This window comes from Bubalus bubalis, chromosome X, assembly GCF_019923935.1.
Source record: "Bubalus bubalis isolate 160015118507 breed Murrah chromosome X, NDDB_SH_1, whole genome shotgun sequence".
Lineage (NCBI taxonomy): Eukaryota > Metazoa > Chordata > Mammalia > Artiodactyla > Bovidae > Bubalus > Bubalus bubalis.
Window position 1 is genome coordinate 24,804,406 of NC_059181.1, and position 21,684 is coordinate 24,826,089.

General features: G+C 44.7%; 2 protein-coding genes across 2 annotated transcripts; both read left to right on the forward strand.

Moving 5' to 3' along the window:
* Positions 1 to 10,073: 10,073 nt before the first annotated feature.
* On the forward strand, positions 10,074 to 12,887 carry LOC112582231 (melanoma-associated antigen B1). The gene is made up of 2 exons (XM_025276614.3): positions 10,074 to 10,184; positions 11,190 to 12,887. The coding sequence occupies exon 2, from the start codon at positions 11,250 to 11,252 to the stop codon at positions 12,279 to 12,281; it is 1,032 nt and encodes a 343-aa protein (XP_025132399.1). The 5' UTR covers positions 10,074 to 10,184; positions 11,190 to 11,249; the 3' UTR covers positions 12,282 to 12,887.
* Positions 12,888 to 16,478: 3,591 nt separating this feature from the next.
* LOC102400968 (melanoma-associated antigen B5-like) lies at positions 16,479 to 17,129 on the forward strand. The gene has a single exon (XM_025276728.3). The coding sequence runs from the start codon at positions 16,530 to 16,532 to the stop codon at positions 17,046 to 17,048; it is 519 nt and encodes a 172-aa protein (XP_025132513.3). The 5' UTR covers positions 16,479 to 16,529; the 3' UTR covers positions 17,049 to 17,129.
* The last annotated feature ends 4,555 nt before the right edge of the window (positions 17,130 to 21,684 follow it).

Sequence of the window (21,684 nt, forward strand, 5' to 3'; positions counted from 1 at the left end):
TGACAAGTTGAAACAAGGGATGAGAACGAGAGGAGGTTTCAGATTAGAGCTGCTGCTGCTGCTAAGTCACTTCAGTCATGTCCGACTCTGTGTGACCCCATAGATGGCAGCCCACCAGGCTCCACCATGCCTGGGATTCTCCAGGCAAGAACACTGGAGTGGGTTGCCATTTCCTTCTCCAATGCATGAAAGTGAAAAGTGAAAGTGAAGTCGCTCAGTCGTGTCCAACTCTCAGCGACCCCATGAACTGTAGCCCACCAGGCTCCTCCGGCCATGGGATTCTCAAGGCAAGAGTACTGGAGTGGGGTGCCATTGCCTTCTCCACAGATTACAGCAGTCAAAAGTAAATTCTTTGAGGCAAGGAATGTGGGCACTTTGGAACACTGCAGTTCCCTTGAGGATGTAATATGAAGTTAGGTGGGTTGGTAGGCTAAATGAGGCTGAGTGAATTGAGGGCTGGGGGTGACCCTGAAAAGGCGGGGAGGGTTAAATTGAGAAGCTGAAGAATGGAATGGAAGATTACCCTTGATTTTTACTTTGAGACTGTGGGTAAAACAGAGAGAATCTCCACCTGGGATAGGAATAAAATCGTTCTGTGCTCCTGCCCCAGTATAGGGAAACACAGTGCACAAACTGGGGATTTAACCCCACTGCCTCCAGGGTGTTTGCCGGAAAGAAGGATGGTATTTCCTTGAACTGAGATATCTAATACCCACTGTCACAGCACTCTCCACACTGGGGTCAGAGGCCACTACGTTAAAGAAGTGCCCTACTGCCTATTTCAAGCACAATTTGGGAAACTACAAATGAAGGCTACACTTTTGGTGTTGATGAAATTAATGAAAATAGGGGGTGGCGGTATGGATGAAAAGGCAGCTGGGAGGGAAGACCTTTGTCCTTGACACAAATTCTAGAAGTTCTGAGTAGCATCCAAGCAGGGGAGATTCCTCTACATTCAAATGACATATATACAAATGGGGAAATTTTATATAGTTTTAGTGTCTAAGCAGAACTTTAGTCATTCCAAAATTCCCACATATTTCTGATATCTCACACAAGTAAAAGAAAAAACAAACAAACAAAAAAAAAAACAATTCACAAACAGTTGATACTATGGTCTGTGGTCATAATTATCAGAGAAATAAACCTCATTCTTTGAAATCCATTATTGCAAGAGCTTCATAAATATCACATATGTTACAATAGTCCTACAAAATAGGGTTTAGAAGACTCACTTTGCAAATTATTAATTTGGTAATATTCTCAAGTTCACAAGACTTGTGATAGAGCTGGAAATAGACCTTTGGTCTGCATCTATATAGAGGCCACACTGTTCCACTCCTCCCAGCCTGAGGCAGACCTAGTGTCCTCCAGTTCTCCTGTCCTCTCATTACTCCAAACTGTATTTCAGAGGCTTCTGTTTCAAGATGGCGGAGTAGGAGGATGTCTGTTCATCTCCTCCTGCACCATAACTGCAACTGGCTGTTGAACAACTATCAACAGGAGGACGCTGGAACACACCAAAAATGATACCCCACGTTCAAAGAAAAAGTGGAAGTCGCAACAACATAATAGGAGGGGTACAATCACAATGAATTCAAATCCCATACCCTCTGAGTAGGTAACTGGAGAACAAAAATACCAAAGAAGATCTCCCACGATTGTGAAAGCTCTGCACCTCACATCAAACAACCCAGCCTGCGGTTCTGACAAAGGGACTTGGAATTCCCTAGTCATCTGACCTTGAAGGGCAGTGGGATTTGACTATAGGACTGCCAGACAAGTAGGGGAAACAGACACACCACTCTTGAGAGGGCACAAACAAAGTCTCACATGCACCAAGACCCAGAGAAAAGGAGCATTTACACCACAGGAGACTGAATCAGACCTACCTCCAAGTGTTCAACAGTCTCCTGTGGAGGCATGGGTCAGCTGGGGCTCACCACAGGGATGGGGGCACTGGCAGAAGCAGTCCTAGAGGTCCTCCTTGGTGTAAGCCTTCTTACAGGTCGGCATTAACTCTGCCATAGAGACCACAGATCCATAATTCAAAAAGAGACAAGCACTCTAGTGTTCACTGCAGGACTGTTTACAACAACCAGCACATGGAAGAGACGTAGATGTACATCGACAGATGCAAGTATAAAGAAGCTGTGGAAGGCACATGCGATGGAATATTGTTTTTGTTATTTTGTCGCTAAGTTGTATGTGATTCTTCTCAGACCCCAAGGACTGTAGCTCACTAGAATCCTCTGTCCTTGGGATTTCCCGGGTAAAAATACTGGGGTGTGTTGCCACTTACTTCTTCAGGGTATCTTCGTGACCCAGAGATTGAATCCACGGCTTCTCCAACGGCAGGCAGATTTTTTACCATTGACCCACCAGGGTAGCCCAGTGGAATATTACTCAGCCATGAAAACGAACAAAATTGTGTCACTGTTAGAGAGCTGGATGGACCTAGAGAGGGTCATACAGAGAAGGGAGTCAGAAAGAGAAAAACAAAGATTGAATATGCATGTATATATGTGGGATGGAGAAGAATGGCACAGGTGACCCTATTTCAAAGCAGAAATGAAAACAGTGATATAGAGACCAAATGTATGGTACCAAGGGGGAAAGAGTTAGGGTGGGAGGAATTAGAATATTGGGATTGACACATACACACTAATGATACTATGTATAAAATAGACAACTGTTGGGAATATACTGTATAGCACAGGGAAGTCTCCTTAATTCACTGGGATATCCTCAATGCGAGGGAAATCCAATGTGAGGATATATGTATATGTATGTCTGATTATTTTAAGTGTGGAACAGAAGCTAACACAACATTGTAAAGCAACATACTGCAAGAAATATTTGCTGCCATTGACTCTAAACAGTGACTGTAAATGTACTTTTATTTAAACATTCCTTGATGTTCCAAAGAACAATGCAAAGTAAATGAGATTTTTCCTCCATAGGCTGTTATTTCACACAGTGTTTTTATATGTTAACATGTATCTTTCAAAATGTACATGTCATACAAAGGAAACTAGGATTAATAACTTTTTAAATTTCTCTTCTTTACTGTACTTGTTTTTACTTTCCTAGTTAGTATGGGGGAGCAAAACATGCCATCTCAAAATGTCTCTTTTGATACACAGATTATTCTAACTGAAAACAATCAAGGCCAAAAAACTCAGAAAGGAACTTGACCTCTGGCCTAACTGTTTGAAAGAACTTAGACAAAGGTCCTGTTCCCTGAAGAGAACTATGACCAGAGATAGCTGCCAAGATTATGGGCAAGGTGTGGTGGCGAAATCTTGGCAGGGCCTAAAGATGAGAGTCCACTCTGTGGCCCGGGGTCTCTGCCCGGCACAGAAAACATATGTTTACCAACATTCCCTTTCCCATTTCCATGTGAACTGCCTTCCTATCCTTTCAAGTCCCAAAGAACTACCATTAAAATTTTCTTTTCTCTTTGGCTCTGGGCTTTGGCCATGTTGATGAGTTATTCAGTTTTCCTGGGTCTCTCTCACAGCTATGTGTTATTATACTTATATTTTATCCTATTAATCTCTCTCACATCAATTTAATTCTTCGACAACCCACAAAAACCTAGAAGGGCAGAGGGAAGTTTCATCTTCCTCCATATTAGCTACATCTCACATATTTCTCTCTGTGTTCAAAATCTTAATGAGGTATTCAATAACAATCTAATGGCTACAAATGTCATTAATGATTTTACTCATATTGATACAATTACATATTTCTTTAGGCTTTTCTAATTTTTATTTATTTATTTACTGACCATTACCCACCCAATAGAGCAAGAGCAAGGTTTCCTCATAGCCTGTCCCTCCCATCAGCAAGCTTCCAGAAGCCACTTAAACTCATTCTTCAGAAGGCAGCCTGAAGAACTACAATACCCTATCCTCTAGAGCGAAAACCACAATCACACTGAGCTAACCTAAATGATCACGTGCATCACACCTTTGGGTAACTCAAAAGCTACAGGCCAGGCTTTGCAGGGCCACCCAAGGTGGACGGGTCATGGTGGAGAATTCTAACAAAATGCGGTCCACTGGAGAGGAGAATAGCAAACCACTTCAGTAGCCTTGCCTCGAGAACCCCGTGAACATCATGAAAAGGCAAAAAGATATGATACCAGGAGATCATACCAGGGGGAGATACCTGAGTCCCCCAGGTCAGTAGGTGTCTAATATGCTATTGGGGAAGAGCCCAGAAATAGCTCCAGAAAGAATGAAGAGACTGGGCCAAAGTCAAAATGATGCTTAGTTGTGGATGTGTCTGGTGGTAAACGTAAAGTCCGATGCTGTAAAGAACAGTAATACATAGGAACCTTGAATGTTAGGTCCATGAATCAATGGAAATTGGTCAAGCAGGAGATGGCAAGAGGGACCGTCAACATTTTAGAAATCAGACAACTAACATGGACAGGAATGGGTGAATTTAATTGAGATTACCATTGTATCTGTGGGCAAAAATCCATTAGAAGAAATGGACCAGTCTCATAGTCAAAAAGACTGCGAACTGCAGGTACTGGGTGCAGTGTGCACAAGGACAGAATGATCTTGGTTCATTTCCAAGGCAAAGCATTCAGCATCACAGTAATTCAAATCTGTGCTCCAACCACTGATGCCAAAGAAGCTAGAGTCCAGTGGTGCTATGAAGATGTACATCACAGCCTAGAACTACCATCCCCCCCAAATCTCCTCTTCATAATAGGGGACTGGAATGGAAAAGTAGGAAGTAAAGGAAGAGCTTGCAGCTGAAGATGGAGAAGCTCTAGATAGTCTGCATAAACATGACCCGGGGCTCACTCTGCCTCAGATCATATGCTCCTTACTGCAAAATACAGACTTAAGTTGGAGAAAGTAGAGAAAACCACTAGGCCATTCTGATATGACCTAAATCAAGTTCCTTATGGTTATACAGTGGAGGTGAGGAATAGTTTCAAGGGATATGATCTGGTAAGAAGACTGCCTGAAAAACTAAAGATGGAGATTCAGAACAAGGTATAGGAGGTAGTAACCAAAACCATCCACATGAAAAAGAAATGAAAAAGGCTAAATAGTTGTCTGAGGAGGCCTTACAAATACCAGAGAATGAAGGGAAGCAAAAGGCAAAGGAAAGATATAGCAATCTGAATGCGGATTTCCAAAGAACAGCAAGGAGTAATAAGAAAGAATTTTCAAGTGAGCAATGCAAAGAAATAGAGGGAAAAAATAGAATGGGAAAGACTACAGTTCTCTTCATGAAAATTAGAGATACCAAGGGAACATTTCATGCAAAGATGGGCACAATAAAAGACAGAAACTATAGGGACAGAACAGAAGCAAAAGATTTTAAGAAGAGGTGGCAAGGATATACAGAAGAACTATTCAACAAAGGTCTTTATGACCCAGATAATAGCGAGGTTGTGATCACTCACTTAGAGCCAGACATCCAGCAGTGTGAAGTCAAGTGGGCCTTAGGAAGCATTCCCAAGAACAAAGCTAGTGGAGGTGATGGAATTTCAGCTGAGCTATTTCAAACCCTAAATGATGATGTGGTTAAAGTACTGCACTCAATATGCCAGCAAATTTGGACCACTCAGCAGAGGACACAGGACTGGAAAAGGTAAACTTTCATTCCAATCCCAAAGAAGTGCAATGCCAACGAATGTTCAAACTATCATATAATTGCGCTCATTTCACATGCAAGCAAGGGATGCTCAGAATCCTTCAAGCTATGCTGCAAAAGTATCTGAAAAGAGAACTTCAATACGTACAAGCTGGATTCAAAAAAGGCAGAGGACTCAGGTATCAAATTGGTAATCTCCACTGGGTCATAGACAAAGCAAGAAAACTCCAGGAAAACTTCTACTTGTTTGACTATGCAAAAGCCTTTGCCTGTGTGTATCACAGGAAACTGCAAAATTCTTAAATGATGGGAATACCAGAACACCTTACCTGCCTTCTGAGAAACCGGTATATAGGTCAAGAAGCAACAGTTGAAGTGGACAAGGAACAACAGACAGGTTCAAAATTGGGACACGGGTACATTAAGGCTGCATATTCTCACCCTGATTATTTAAGCTATATGCACAGTACATCATGAAAATTCCCAGATGGATGAACACAAGCTGGAATCAAATTGCCGGGAGAAATATCAATACCTTCAGATATGCATATGATACCACCCTTATGGCAGAAAGTGAAGTGGAACTAAAGAGACTCTTGATGAGAGTGAAAGAAGAAAATGAAAGAGCTGGCTTAAAACTCAACATTCAAGAAACTAAGACATGGCATCTGGTCCCAACACTTCATGGCAAACAGATGAGGAAAAAGTAGAAACAATGGAAGATTTAATTTTCTTCTCCAAAATCACTGTGGATGGTGGAAGCAGCCATGACGGTGGTGGTGGTGGTTTAGTGACTAAGTCGTGTCCGACTCTTGTGACCCCATGGGCTGCAGCCTCCCAGGCTTCTCTGTCCATGAGATTCTCTAGGCATGAATACTGAAGTGGGTTGCCATTTCCTTCTCCAGGGGATCTACCTGACCCAGGAATTGACGCCACATCTCCTGCACTGCAGGCAGATTCTTTACCAACTGAGCTACGAGGGAAGCCCCAAATTAAACAATGCCATGAAATTAAAAGACGCTGTTTCCTTGCAAGAAAAGCTATGACAAACCTAGAACACATAATAAAAAGCAGAGACATCACATTGCCAAAAGAGGTGTGTCTAGTCAAAGCCATTTTTTTCCCAGGGGTCCTGTGTGGATGGGAGCACAGGACCGTAAAGAATGCTGAGTGCTGAAAAACTGATGTTGTTTAACTGTGGTGCTGGAGAAGACTCTTGAGAGTCCCCTGGACAGAAAGGAGATCAAACCAGTCATTCCTGAAGGGAATCAACGCTGAATATTCATGGGAATATCTGATGCTGAAGTTGAAGCTCCAAACTTTTGGCCACCTGTTGGAAAGAGCTGACTCATTGGTAAAGACCCTGATGTTGGGAAAGACTGAAGGGAAAAAGAAAAGGAGGCAGCAGAGGATGAGATGGTTGGATGGCATCACTGATTGGATGGACATGAGTCTGAGCCAACTCCAAGAGTTTGTGAAAAATAGGGAGCCTGGCGTGCTACGGATCATGGGGTCACAGTCAGAGATGACTGAGCAACTGAACAAAAGCAACAACACGGAACTGCAAAACAACAAAAGTAAAATATATTGTAAGCAATGGACAGTAGGTAATAACACCATATTGATATCAGTTGCTCAATTTTAACAAATGAACTTGTATCAGTTGAACCAATCCAAGATGTTAATAACAGAAGATGCTAAGTGGAGGAAGAGACTGGCTCTATAGGAACTCTGTACACTATCTGCTAAATTTTCTGTAATCCTAAATCTGTTCTTTAAAAAAATACAGAGGCTCACAAGACAAAATGTTCACCACTCATTATGAAAGAACTGCAGACCAAAGCTACAATGATGCATCACCTCACACTTGCCAGAAAAGCTATCATAAAAAAATCTAGAAACAATAAGTGATGAAGTGTCATGGAGAAAAGAGAACCCTCTTGCACTTTGAGGGGGAATGTAAATTGATATAGCCACTATGGAGAACAGTATGGAGAGTCCTTTAAAAACTAGAAATAAAACTACCCAGTGACTCAGCATTCCCACTACTGGGCATACACACTGAGAAAGCCATGCGTGAAAAGATTCACGGACCACACTGTTTATTGCAGCACTATTTACAATAGCTAGGACATGGAAGCAACCACCTGAACTTCCACTGACAGATGAATAGATACAGAAGTTGTGGTAGATATATACAATGGAATATTACTCAACCATAAAAAGTAACAAATTTAAGTCAGTGGCAGTGAGGTGGATGCCCCTAGAGTCTGTTTCACGGAGTGAAGTAAGTCAGAAAGAGAACAAAAAGTATTGCATATAACGCATTTATATGGAATCTAGAAAACAGCACTGATGAATCTATCTGCAGGGTAGGAATAGAGACATATGTAGAGAAAAAAACGTGGACACAGCAAGGGATGGAGAGAGAGGGACAAACTGAGAGTGGCTATGACATATATGCACTACCATGTGTATAAGAGAGAGCTAGTGGGGAGGTGCTCTACAACAGAGGGAGCTCAGACTGCTGTTCCATGACAACCTGGAGGACTGAGATGGGGGTGGCCTGAGGGATGCTCATGGCGGGGGATATAAGTATACTTAGAGCTGCTTCATACTGTTGTACAACAGAAACTAACACACTATAAAGCAATTCTCCTCCAATTAAAATTTTTCATAAACGCTCTACTGATTTAAAATGTAGAAACAATCTGGACAAGAACACATAGCCAGTACAGAGTTATATACAACAATGCCAAATGAATAAGAGACAGGAACAATGAAGAGCAAAAGATAAGGTAAGAATTTATCCTCGAATTAAAAATCTTAGGATACACGCACAGAAAATATTCAAACATATAAATAACTTCAGCTATCTTGGATCACCATAGCAAAATCAGGAGTCTGGCCTGGAAGAATCAACAATTACTTAGACCACGTAATAGAAAATACACCATAAATAAGAGCAACCATACCAAAAAAACGTACCTACAAAGAAACCTCAGAACAATGCATACATTCCACATAGAGGCAACAAGAAGAATTTCCTGACAGCCTTAGGACAAAGACGTCTCAAAAGAATAGCATGTTATGTGTATTCATGAGGAGCAGATATTGTAAGACTGTCCATGTTCCTTAACTCTTTACAGATCTACTCCAGTCAGACCAGCTGAGACCACAATCAAACATGGGCTGCTGTTTCCTGTACCCAGAATAAACCATGGAAAACTTACACAAGGAATAAAGACAACTATTAACAGAAGCCAAAACACAAAACTAAATAGTGCCGGAGGCAAAATAAGTCTCTAATGAAGTTGACCCTATGAGTGTCAAGGTGAGGGAGTACTCAGAGACTGACAAGGGGTGTGCAGCCTACAAGGGAAGAAGACAACACGATCAGCTGGAAAAGCCTTTAAAATGCAGCCCTTGATTCTTCCACTGTGCCCTGGGGCCATGAATCGCTAGAGCCTCACTGAAGGAATCTGAGGTAGCATCTCAGAGCTCCCATGCCAAGACCATGGGGAACCAGTCTGAGTTGGATGTGGCAGCCTGGCCCAGACGTCATGAAATAACCAGCACAAACTTTGTTAGTGGATGACAACTGGCCCTTTTAAGTGATCACCTTAATAGACTATCATGCAGGGACTAAAGGAGAAAACTTAGTACCCCAAAAATTGGACCAAAGGACAGAAATTCACCTCAGAACTTTCGAGCAATGCCCCTGCAGTTGACTAAGAGCCCACAGTGAGAACTGTCAGGCTAAGGAGCCCCTTCACTTACTCTGCTGGGATGGTGTGGGGCATGGTGGGGGACAGGGGTGGATTCATACCAGAAAGGGAAGGATTTCCAGGCCCTGCCAGCAGTCAATATGAAGATCCTGAGTGAGATGTGAGGGGTTCCACACCACAGAAGGCAGTCTCCCATCCTTCCCTCTCAGCTCATCTTACCTGCGACAGCCATTTCCTGGAAGCCTCAGGCAGAAGGGTCCAGAGGAGATGTACGTGCACTTCTCACCAGGAGTCTCGGGACTTGATGTCTTCGATGGGAGGCCTTGGCCTCAGGTCAGCAGATGGGACGTAGCCCACCACCTACAGGGGTCAAGGGAAGACACGGAGAGTGGACCGAGTATCACTCAGCCCAGAAGACAGGGCCTGAAAGTGCCCTCACTGTCACTCAGGAGCTCCAGGAAGCCTGTTCGGCCAGGCCAGAAACAATTCCTGCTGGGGTGCTGACGGAAGCTAGAGCTGGGAGGGAGGCCCGTAGACTCTGCTCGGTGCAGGGAAGGTCTCAGGATCCACGATGATTCAAGGAAAAGTGCACATGCCAATCGTCCGGGAAGCTCCCCCGGAACCCCGCCCCCCCTGGCCCCGCCTCTGCTGTCCGCCTGGAACACAGAACCACATGACAGGAAGTGACGACCAGGCACACACGCTGAGGCTGCGAAGCCATCTTTGAGAGCTGCTGCCATCTTTGAGAGCTGCTGCCGTCTTAGAGAACTGCCGTGTAGGGTGCCCAGACGGAGGACTCCCAGGTCTCAACAGGTGTCCAAGTGTGAGGTGACGTGAGTTACAAGTGTGGGACATACGTCCAGCACGCCCAAGCCTTTCCTTCTGAAAAGAGGGGGCCGGACAACCCCCGGCCACCCTGCCCCTGCTCTCCCCTGGAAGATTCGGGCCTGCACCTTGAGCCCCAAGTCCATCCACTTCACCCAGGTGGTCTCTGAGAGGAAGGTTTCAGTCCGGGGCTGCTCGTTAGAGGGAAAGCCCTGAGCCCTGTAGCTAAAGGAGGGACCGTCGCGGAGTACCGAGGGTCTCCACACCCTAGAACGGCAGCCACGCGAATCCCCCACCCCCCTGACTCGGCCTCAGAGCATCCGGGTAGGATCTGGGCAGCTCTAACGGCTGCAGGTCACCCTCATTGCGATCTCGGATGCGGGACACTGAGGGAGGAGGGCACCTCGGTCCGAGGGGTTGGTAGCTGGTCAGTACAGGGAGGATGTCAGGGCTCAGGAGGAGCCAGGGTGAGGACCATCCTCGCGGACACACGGGCGAATCAGGACCCTCCCCTGTAGTCAGTGCTTACTCCCGGCCAAACACGGGGAAGGGAGGCTGTGGTCTGAGTGGGGAGGTTAGAGCTTGCATACAGAAGGGCGGGTCCCAGGACCCTTAGGTGGGAGGCTGAGCACTCCCTCCTCTCCTTCTCCAGAGGCACAGGGAAGGTGGCAGCATCAGCCTTCAGAGCAGAACAGGAATCGGGGCGGGTGCTAGGGGGTCATTCCCCATTTTTCATCCTAACTATGAATGTGAACTTAAAGGATATGCCTCCCCTGCCAGCCCCCACAGGCTCCCCTCTAAAGCCCAGGCAGGGATGTCTGGCTGTGCCCCAGGGCTCACTCTCACTTCTTCCTCAGGGGTCTCAGGGGACAGGCTGACTAGGAGAACAGGAGACTTGTGGGTCCTAAAGCAGTGGACTCAAGGCCACCTATGAAGCAGACTTGGTTTAAACCGGGGACGACCCTCTCTAGTGTAGGTGCTAACAACATTTCTTTTTCCTTCCTCAAGGCCACTCAAAGCCTGCCTTCGTAACTGCACGCCCGCCTGCGGTCCTTGACCTGTGTCATCATGCCTCGGAAGCACAAAACCAAGCATCATGCCCATGGGAAACGCCACGAGGTCCAGGGGGACACTCAGGAGGCCCAGGCCAGTGCTGCTGCAGCCCCAGGAGAGGAGTGCCCATCCTCACCCTCTTCTGCCCCTCAGGGTTCTCCCCCGAGCTCCCCTGCTGCTGGCGATGGCCAGGAGCTTCAGGGAGCCATGGCCCCTAGCTCTCCCGTTGCAGAGGCTTCCTGTGCAGAATCTGAGGAAGGTGCCCAGAGCACCGAGGAGGAACGTGCAGATGCCGCCCGGGCAGCCCTGCTCGCTCGGAGCATTCGCAAAGATCCTCTGAATAGGAAGGCCAGCCTGGTGATGGATTTCCTGATGAAGAGGTACATCAAGAAGGAGCCCATCACACAGAATGGCATGCTGAATGTCATCGGCAGGAAGTACAAGCAGCACTTCCCTGAGATCCTGAGCAGAGCCTCTGAGCGCGTGGAGCTGGTGTTTGGCCTGGAGCTGAAGGAAGTCGACTGCAGCAGGAACATCTACACCCTCGTCAACAAGTTCAGTCTCGGGGTTGAGGAAGGTTCAAGTGATGAGGAGGAGCTGCCCAAGTCTGGTCTCCTCATGGCGCTCCTGGGCATCATCTTTATGAAGGGTAACCGGGCCACTGAGGAGGAGATCTGGGATTTCCTTAATGTGTTGGGGATCCATGCTGGGAAGCAGCACTCCATCTTTGGGGAGCCCAGAAAGCTCATCACCAAAGATCTAGTGCAAAAGAGGTACCTAATCTACCGCCGGGTGCCCAATAGTGATCCTCCGGGCTACGAGTTCCTGTGGGGCCCGAGAGCTTATGCTGAGACCACTAAGATGAAGGTGTTGGAAGTTATGGCCAAGATCCAGGATAAGGCCCCGAGTTCCTTCCCAGAACTCTATGACGAGGCTCTGAGAGATCAGGTGGAGAGAATAGTGCTGAGAGGAGTGGCCAGGGTTCCAACAATGGCTGAAATCAGTGCCCCTACCACGGCCAAGTCCTACAGCTCCTCCCACATCTAGAGAGGGGTCAGGGCACTTTGTTCCCTTTGTGTTGGAAGACAACTGTCCACCTCTTAAATAGTATGGGGTAGTAGGGGTGGGGGGAACAAAACCCATGTTCTTCACAGTTTTAAGTATTATGGGAGTTGAGGTGCAGGTTTAACAAAATATACATGTTTTCCTTTTATCCATATGAATAATATCTAGTCAAAAGTAAATGATTTAGGTAGGGAGGTAGAGGTTTTTTGTATTTTTAAATGTCACTACTCTTCATAAGGTTTATTTTGCTTCAGAATCTAGGTTTATTAATGTCATGGATGTCATGTTTACTGATGTTAGGTTTAAGACTAAGAATTCATTATTTATAAACAAGTTGAAAAGACTTCAATATTTTCCTTATGGTCCAGAACAAGGTAACATAACATTGGAATAGAATTTTACTTGGAAATGTGTCTAAGAACCCTAGAGATAAGTATTTGGGATTACAAAGCTTTCAGAGTAAATGCTGGCTTATTCTTTGTCTTCTTATCTGTCCTCTTTCCTTGTAAAAGTTAATAACATGGACTTAGATTTGTTTAGCTTATTCACACTGTATGACACTTAAATCATAATAAAACAGAGTCTTTGCTCATTATTTCCTTTTTCTCCCAAATTAATTGACCATCTTCTGTTTAGAAGGCTTTCTTATAGTACTGGGTTGGTAAGAAAATGAAGCCCAAGCCACTGCCCATGGAATTTTGAGTCTAGCAGCAGGTACCATATAAGGAAGGTGGGGAGCTAACTCTCTAAGGAATAAACAAATGATAAATTTAAATGGGGGAGGTGTGGAAGAGGAGGTTCCAGATGAGAGCAAGCAAGTCGAAGTTACCTGATTAAGGCCACACTGGGTCTTGGGAAATGTCTTAATTCCTCGGTGGGAGGTCATTTTCAGTCCAGATGCATGATGGGCTAGGTGAAGCTGTGGGAGTGATGCCAGACACTCATATGATGGTTCTCAGAGGTGAGGCTGTAAACCTGGAATGTATCTAAACCATATATTCACCATTATTGGGGGATATCTGAAAACCATAGGGAATGGAAGGGGCCCTGTGTACTTGAGCCAGGGCAAGTGAACACTCAAAATACACATTTTCATCAAAAGCTGTCCAGAGAGTTTCTGAGAACTAAGGGTGACACCCATTGAAGCGAGATGCCAAGACGTCACTGGACTGTCTCTCTTTTTCTGGGATGGGAGCACCAGAACTTGCTTTGTTAAACAGGCAGTTTAATTAGGTTATGTTTAGTGTAATTTGGCAAACTTTAAGGGAGGGCTCAATTTTTACTGTCAGTGGGATTAGATTAGGGGTGGTTTGGACAAAAAAAAAGCACCTGAGAGGGAAGTTGCTGGTCCTTGAGACAAATGAACTTGTCCTTGCATCCATGTGGAGAAGATAACCCCCAACACCTATTAAAACAGGTGCTCAAATAGGGAAATACTACTTAGTTTTACTTGCTTGGGAGCATTAGTCGTGATGTGGATTTGATTATTGTTTGGAGTTGCATATTCTCTAGTGTAACTTTGAAATTAAATTATGTGATGGAACTTTGTTACCATTCGGGGTCAAAATCACCTTCGTAATAACTGCCATTCATTCAAATTACCAAAGCTTGCCTCATACTCTGCCAGGTGATTTACATACATCACACATGTCTGTGGTCCTACACTATAGACTCTTTCAAACACAATTTGCAGATAAATAAGCTGGAATAAAGAAGCTCAAACTCAACGCTCATAAATGATAGGACCTGGACTGAACCCTGGCAACTGAATTCCTCCAGAGCCCATACTGTGCCACTCCTCCAGGATGAGGCTAACCTTGGGTCACTTCCTCTTTCTGAACATTAGTCCAAAAGGTATTTCACATGTTAAATAGCAGAATTTCATACCCCAAACACGGATTTGGAATAAAAAGCCCCAGAAATAAGTAACAAAAAATGAAAATAAAAGTCAAGTACGAATAAGGAAGGAGACAGCATTCAGTGACAATTTATCTACAAAGGAAATGTCAGTAAACTGCAATAGATCAGGGATGCAGAAAATCATTTAATTCAGCCCCTTCCTTTCAGTGAGTAAATCTGTTAAGAGTGAAGGTTCTACAAGAGGCTGTGTCTGGTCGGTAAAGAGAAGGAAGAGATCAGCTTGTTTTCTCTGCTAGCACACCACCTGTGCTGGGGCCCCTCCCGGACTGCAGCTTCCCCATCACTCCTGGGACTCAGCCCATTCTCTGTGAGATTTGTTGCAGGCAGACTTAAGACTTTTCAAAGATGTGGCATTTCCCAAGAAGGCTTTCATAGAAGAGACAGGAGTCAAGGTAAAGACAGATGAATGAGGAACTGAAGTCACAGAGAGACTGGCCTGTGTCTGCTCTCAGAAGGCCCAGACAGGGCTGCCAGGCTGCGCATTCCCTCACTTCTTTTCAGGGCTTGCAAGGACATGGTCTTTGGTCTACATGGGTCATCTAAGGTTGAAAGAAAGAGGAAATCCAGAGTCCCCCAGGAGTCAAGGTGAGGCACCTGAGTGAGGGCATACCCTTACACTGAACACAGAGGGCCCCAAGAAGCCTGAATCCTGATGTGGTCCCTGAAGGCACAGGTAGGAGTAGCCTCATGTGGCATTCCCAGACTTTCCCTCTCTGGCACCACAGGGAGTGAGGACCTTAGTCTGAGGAGAGCTCCCTTATGTAAACAGAGAAATGAACCCCAAATGCTCCCAGGAGTCCAGCTTTGGACTTACACAACTCCCTGACCTCAGGACTCTGAGGAAACCACACAGAACCCTGCCCTTCCTGGCATCCCTGGGATGCCTGCTCATTGTTGACATGACATGCCCATTTCCCTCTATGATGTCACAAGAGGGGTTGGGACATGGTCCAAGGGGTATAGCCTAGGGCCAGCAGTGGGATTATTTCCAGGTTTTCCAGAAACCAACTGAATACCCTGAAGACAAAGGGAACCACACATCCCATAACCATATGATTCATCTCATCCTCTGCACCTCAGAAGACGAAGGACGGGTGAGGACGGATGAGGAGAATCTTACTTTCTCCTAGGGGTCTCACAGAGATGCTTGCCCTACTATAAGAAAGAATAGTAGTAGAAGTGGTGGTCCTAAGTGGAAGGAAGGGTAGAATTTCAGGCCACAACATAGGTCAAAGCAAGGACTGAGGGATCATCTACCAATAAAAAGAAGTGATAATGAATCCAGCCCTGTTCCTTGTAGCCCTTGAAGAACCAGGGCAGAGCTATCAAGCTGAAGTTCCACCAACATTTATTTATATCAGGTGTGTAGGAAGTGAAACCCTTAGTATGACAGTGCAAATAGTATTCCAAGAAAGGGATGGGGACACCAGGCCCTATGGGGAAGTAAAGAAAGCACTCTTAATTCATGTTGAGGACTCCTGAGGCCAGGAGAGAAAACTTCGCAATGAGCACTCAGTACTGGGTGATAACTACTAACTGGGGTGATAAGCTGAGGACATCTTCACCTCTCAGAAATCCCAGGGAAATTTGTGACGACAACTACAGAACAGCAGAGGAAATGGGTCCTATGACTGGCCACTAGTTGGGTGGTGGTCTTGAATGTGAAATAACAGATGTGACTGTGTAGGAGACTACCAGCCCCTTCTGTCACCCCAGCGTGCCTGAGGCAGGGGTAGCAGGATGAAGCCCAAAGTTCACTCTAATTTCCTTTAATATGTTTCCCAAAAGACAGCTGATTAGGAGAATAGGAACCCTGGGGGTTTTCAGAACAGTGCCCTCAAGAAAACCACAAATGTAGCCTTCCTGATAACCAAACTGGTATTTCCCTGCTGTGGCTGCACATTCAACCTTCGTCTTCCTGTGTGCCCTTATCACCTGCCCTCCTACTCACGCTTCTAATCATTGTCCCCCAGCGCAGGCATCATGCCTCGGGCTCAGAATCATAAGCTCTGCATCTGTGAGAAATGCCACCAGGCCCGATATGAGCTCCAAGGTCACAGGGGAGTTCAGCCTGCTGGAATAATGGAAGCGCTTCCCTCTACCTCTTCTCTTTTAGAAGATAATTCACAGAGCTCCTCAGCTACTGGGTCAAATAGCACTTCCCAGGGGTCTTCAGAAGCCCCATCTACTACCAGCACTTTTTCAACTACTTCTGACACAACATCTGATGAAGAAGATACCAGTCAAGATGAGGAAGATTCAGGTTCCTCCGATATCTCATCTTCTACCTACAGTGATACTCTGAACAGCATGACAAGTTTGTTGGAACAGTTCCTTCTGCATAAATATAAAATGAAGCAGCCCATCATGAAGGAAAACATGCTGAAGATTATCCACCCAAGATACCATGACCGATTTGCCGAGATTCTCAAGAGAGCCGCTGAACACATCGAGGCTGTCTCTGCAGTTGACTTGAAGGAAGCTGATTCAACCATCCACTCCTATGACCTTGTCAGCAAACTGTACTTGCCCAACAATGGGAGGGTGTGGGATGGTAGGGGCTTACCTGAGACCGGTCTCTTGATGACAGTTCTGGGTGTGATCTTCGTGAAGGGCCACTGTGCCGCTGAGGAAGACATCTGGAAATTCTTGAATATGATGCGAGTATATGCTGGGAGAAAACACTTCATCTACGGAGAGCCCAGGAAGCTCATCACCAAAGACTTTGTGACGATGAAGTACCTGGAGTACCGCCAGGTTGCCGATGGAGATCCTCCACGTTACGAGTTCCTGTGGGCCCACGAGCCCATGCTGAAACCAGCAAAATGAAAGTCTTGGAATTTTTGGCAAAAGTCAATGATATGGTCCCCAGTGCCTTCTCATCACAATATGAAGAAGCTTTGCGAGATGAGGAGGAGAGAGCTCGAGCCACAGGTCCACCCAGGCCTGGCACCACTGTCACTTCCAGGCATGTTCCACGGCCACGTCCAGCAGCTTCTCCCACGCCTACTGAAGACCAAGACTTTTAAAAAATCATCCAGATAAGAAAATTTGACATCAAAATAGGGACTTTTGCCGAAATGGGAAGCAATCCCACAATAATACTGCTGGGACAATGGAATGAAAAAATAAAATGAAAAAATTTCAAAACATGATCAACCTTGATTGTTCTCCATCTTTTCTGTCTTCTGTTTTGTAAAATTAAATTATTTATACCTCGATATGCTTCTCGAAAAATGCAGGAGGTATTAAACCTTAACAAGTTAGACCTCTTACTGTCTTCTTTTATTTTTTGAGCATCTGCTCTTTGAAAGGCTCTATGCTAGTTCTGGTGAGGCTAAGATCAAGACCTAGCCTATGCCCATACAACTTTAGAAACAAGGAGCTGCAATCACATAAGCAAGATCTTGAGGTAGCCTTTAGGAATGACAGGAAAGTAAAAAGACTATCCAGGAAGAAATCTCTACCTGGGCTAACGTACTGATTTGTTAGGCTTTCCACAACAAAACCCCACAGAATGAGTGGCTGAAACAATGGAATTTTATTTTCTCAGAGTTCTAGAGGCTGCAAGTCCCAGATGAGGACTGGTTTACCCTGAGGCCTCTCCCCTTGGCTGCCAGGTGGCCACCCTCTTCATTTGGCATTCCTTTTGAGTGCATATATCCCTGGTGTCTCCTTTTGTGTCTCAATTTCTTCTTATAGTCACACAGGTTATGGCCCATCCTAATGACTTCATTTTAAGTCAACCATCGCTTTAAAGACCTTATTTCTAGCTACACTTGCATTCTGAAGTACTCTGAGATATGCTTTCAATATGCATTTGTGGAGGGGACACAATTTGGCCCCTAACAGACAGAAATCTACAGTGTCTCTGCTCTTATCTCAATGCAGGAGATTCCAGTGCACAGACTGGTATTCTACGCACATCGTCTCCAGGGAGTTTCTGAGATGTAAGGGTGAACTCCCTTGAGGTGTTTGGGGAAGAAGGACATTCCTCCCTTTACCCCTTTTGAATTCTTGTGGTTAGACTACTAGTAAACTTGACACAAGACAGGGTAACAGGAGAAAAAGAGACAAATTGCAATTCATGTGCACAAGAAGTGTCATAGAAATGGGACCTAAAAAGGGGGCAAAGCAGGCAGCTTCTTTATTTTGTAGACAACCAAACAATTTGTGAAGAATCGACAGGACAAATCAACTTAGGTTTTAGGTACTCAACTAGTAAGGAATCTAAACACAATCTGTACCCACGGTAGTAAATGAAAGACTTAACAAGGTTTGTGTATACAGGCTTCTCTGCTTGAACTGCCTATTTCTGGTTAGAAGGGTTTCCCTCTGCCTCCAGATGCAGGCAGTACATCCTTCATATGAGATGCACTTCCTGCTCTCAGGGAGGCAGATATCGGGGGGTGGTGGAATGTCCCTCCTCTGTTGGCTGTTTCTTAAGTAACTTGAATTCAAAATAATCAATACGCCACTGTGGTATATGTGTGGGGCAGAGTGCCCTAAGCCTTGACAGGTCCCTCCTCTGAAACTTGCCTGCAAGTCTCACATGGTAAAAGCTGATCTGGTCACTGTGGAGAGAGAGAATGGATTAGTTTTTATACCTTAAGTTATGCATAGAGGATAATGGGGGAAGGGGTAGAGTCATGCAGCAAGCCAGGCTTTTTTCCTGTAAACTTATCATATGCAAAAGTTCAGGTGATAGACATCATCTTCTGGCCAGGAGGCCTGTTAACATTTTAAGAAACTTATCTTTCTCTAAAGGTGATTATTCCAAAGTCAGGTGCCAGCCTTCCAAAAAGCATTGGACAAAGCTGCATTTTACATTTCTATACACCCATTATATCAATCAATACACTGCCAAGGACACAGTAGGTAAGGAGTATGGAGACTTAGCAGCAAACATTGGCCCAACAAGTGAAAAACCCTTCACCAATACAATTTCTAATCAATCTTTTAACTACTCAAAGGAATCTGTGTTTAGGCAGTTTAGAACATCTCCTGCCTCTCACAGTTGGGAGGCTCTGAACAATCACATGTGGCCGGAAAAACCTATTCAGGCAGGCTAGAGGATTTCCAAAGGAGTTTGTAGGGAGTCCTTCATTTCATGGCAGCAGTTGCATCATTCTGAGAACAGGTCAGTTCATTGGAAGAGTGGTATCTCATTTCAATAGGTGGTGATGCAGGTGGGCTCCCAAAGCAAGGTCTAGGGTACAAGCGGTATCAGGTAGTTATTAATAAGAGGCATTTCTATGGAAACAAAAAAAAAAGTGGATGTTAATAATTGGAGCTGGTTATAAACCAGTTTCTGAGCCCAGGGGTAATCAGTCAAGGAGTTTTCTAGGTGTCAGGACCGAAGCAACTATTGCAGTTTGAAATGTCTCTATCACAGTTAGCAATATCTCTGGGTGATCAGGTTAACTTTCTGAGTGGCTCGTACAGCAACAGGCATGAAGTCTATTTGAACATAAGGTGTTGTGACAATTTCTCTGATCTTTGCATCAAGTCTTGTAGCTTCACGTTGCAGGACTTCAGGAAAATGGCAATGTTAGTTCTCAGTGATTCAAGTCAAAAGAAGGGGAGAGTGAGCGGATCAAGATGGCAGAGGTGTATCGCTTGGAGCTCACCATCTTCCCACAGACACATGAAAAGGATGGGAGAATTGGGAATTTTAGTAGGAAAGTTGCAGCTAGATATGGGTGGACACTAGAAAAATTCAGGATCCAACCCAGTTTGCAGGTAAATAATAAAACTTCAAGGAAACGTAATACCACTAGAACTAGAACCTAATACCCACACAAGTGTAGTACACTTTTTATTGAACCATTTTTTTTTTCTGTCTAGCATCTCCCTCATTTCTACTGAAGACAGGAAAGCTAAGACCTAATTTTTTGCAAAGGAAGTCTAAATTCAATAAACTTGGCCTGATTATTTATCTAAGTACAGTAAGAATAACAATTTGCAAATAGGCGCTTTCAAATCAGCTTTGCTGGAACGGTTCATAAGGAGTCTCCAGAATGAAATTTTCATAGCCTCTTGAGGCTAAGAAGCCATAGCAAAGACTTGTTGTCAATCCTAGAGATCTGGATGAATTCCACTCTTCCTGAAGTCCCCAAAACATCCTAAAGTTCCTGTGCCTGCCAGAAGTGATCTTCCTTACTCACCTGGTAAGGCTGATGGGAATTCTGTCAGCAAGGTCCCAGGCTGTTTTTCGAATGGGTTTTTATGGCTCTCTATGGTTAACCTTGGCTTCCTCAAGTTATCTGGTCATATCCAAGGCTACCTGTGTCTGTCAAATATGACAGTCCAGTCAAAGTCTCGGTAGTGTAATCACTGTTTCCACTTGTGTCCCGCTATAAGAACAGATTCTCACTGAACTAGGAAAAATAACAAATTTCCTAAGAAAATAAGAACACTGAGAGTTTCTGATTTCTGGAGTGATACAGTAGGGAGAGAAAAATTAATGTTTCAATTCTAATGACAAAGGTACCATTTATCAAATTGCTGTGTTAAGAAATGTCCTTATATCTAGAAAATGAAAGATTTTTAAAAGAGAGTAATCTTTCAAAAAAAATCAGGAAAATTATCATCACATTTGTAATTCATTAAGCCCCATGTTCCTAATTCTTATATTGCCAAGGTCCAGTTTTTGTATTGTTTCTGTCAATCCTCCCTGAAGTTTGTGGCTCATAGGGACAATGATAATTTCAAGACGCCTGCAAGGTTTTGGTTAACGCTCGTATAATTTGCCCAGGGAAATCTGTGCCTGGATCACACTTGATAAACCAAACAGAGAACACATTTTCTCACACTTTCTTGGCTACCGTAAGGGAATCAGCCTTGCAGCAAGGGAAGGCTTCATCTCATCCAGAAAATATGGGAATGACAAGAATATTTTGATGACTCATCTGTTCTGTTCAGTCTCTCGGTCATGTCTGACTCTTTGCAACCCCATGAACTGCAGCACGCCAGGCTTCCCTGTGCATCACCTATTCCCAGAGCTTGCTCAAACTCATGTCCATTGAGTAGGTGAAGCCAATCATTTCATCCTCTGTTGTCCCCTGCTCTTCCTGCCTTCAATCTTTCCTAGCATTGGTGTCTTTTCCAATGAGTCAGTTCTTCACATTAGATCGCCAAAATACTGGAGCTTCAGCCTCAGCATCAGTCCTTCCAATGAATATTCAGGTGTGATATGCTTTAGAATTGACTGGTTAGATCTCCTTGCAGTCCAAGGGACTCTCACGAATCTTGCCCAGGAGGAACAAGATGGCAAGAGGAGTTGGTGGATGTGGAATACATCTCTCTCCAGGGATACATCAGGAATACACTTTCAGACACAGAAGTGCATGCAGAATACCAGCTGAGAGTGGACAGGAGTACATGACCAGCAGAAAAGAATGTATAGATGCACACAAAAGTCAAGGTCAAGCCCTGAGCCTTTAGAGTGGGTCCACTGGCTCCA

What these genes read in the sequence shown, in the direction of transcription:
- LOC102400968 (XM_025276728.3), top strand. Translation starts at nt 16,530, where the DNA reads ATGACAAGTTTGTTGGAACAGTTCCTTCTGCATAAATATAAAATGAAG.
- LOC112582231 (XM_025276614.3), top strand. Translation starts at nt 11,250, where the DNA reads ATGCCTCGGAAGCACAAAACCAAGCATCATGCCCATGGGAAACGCCAC.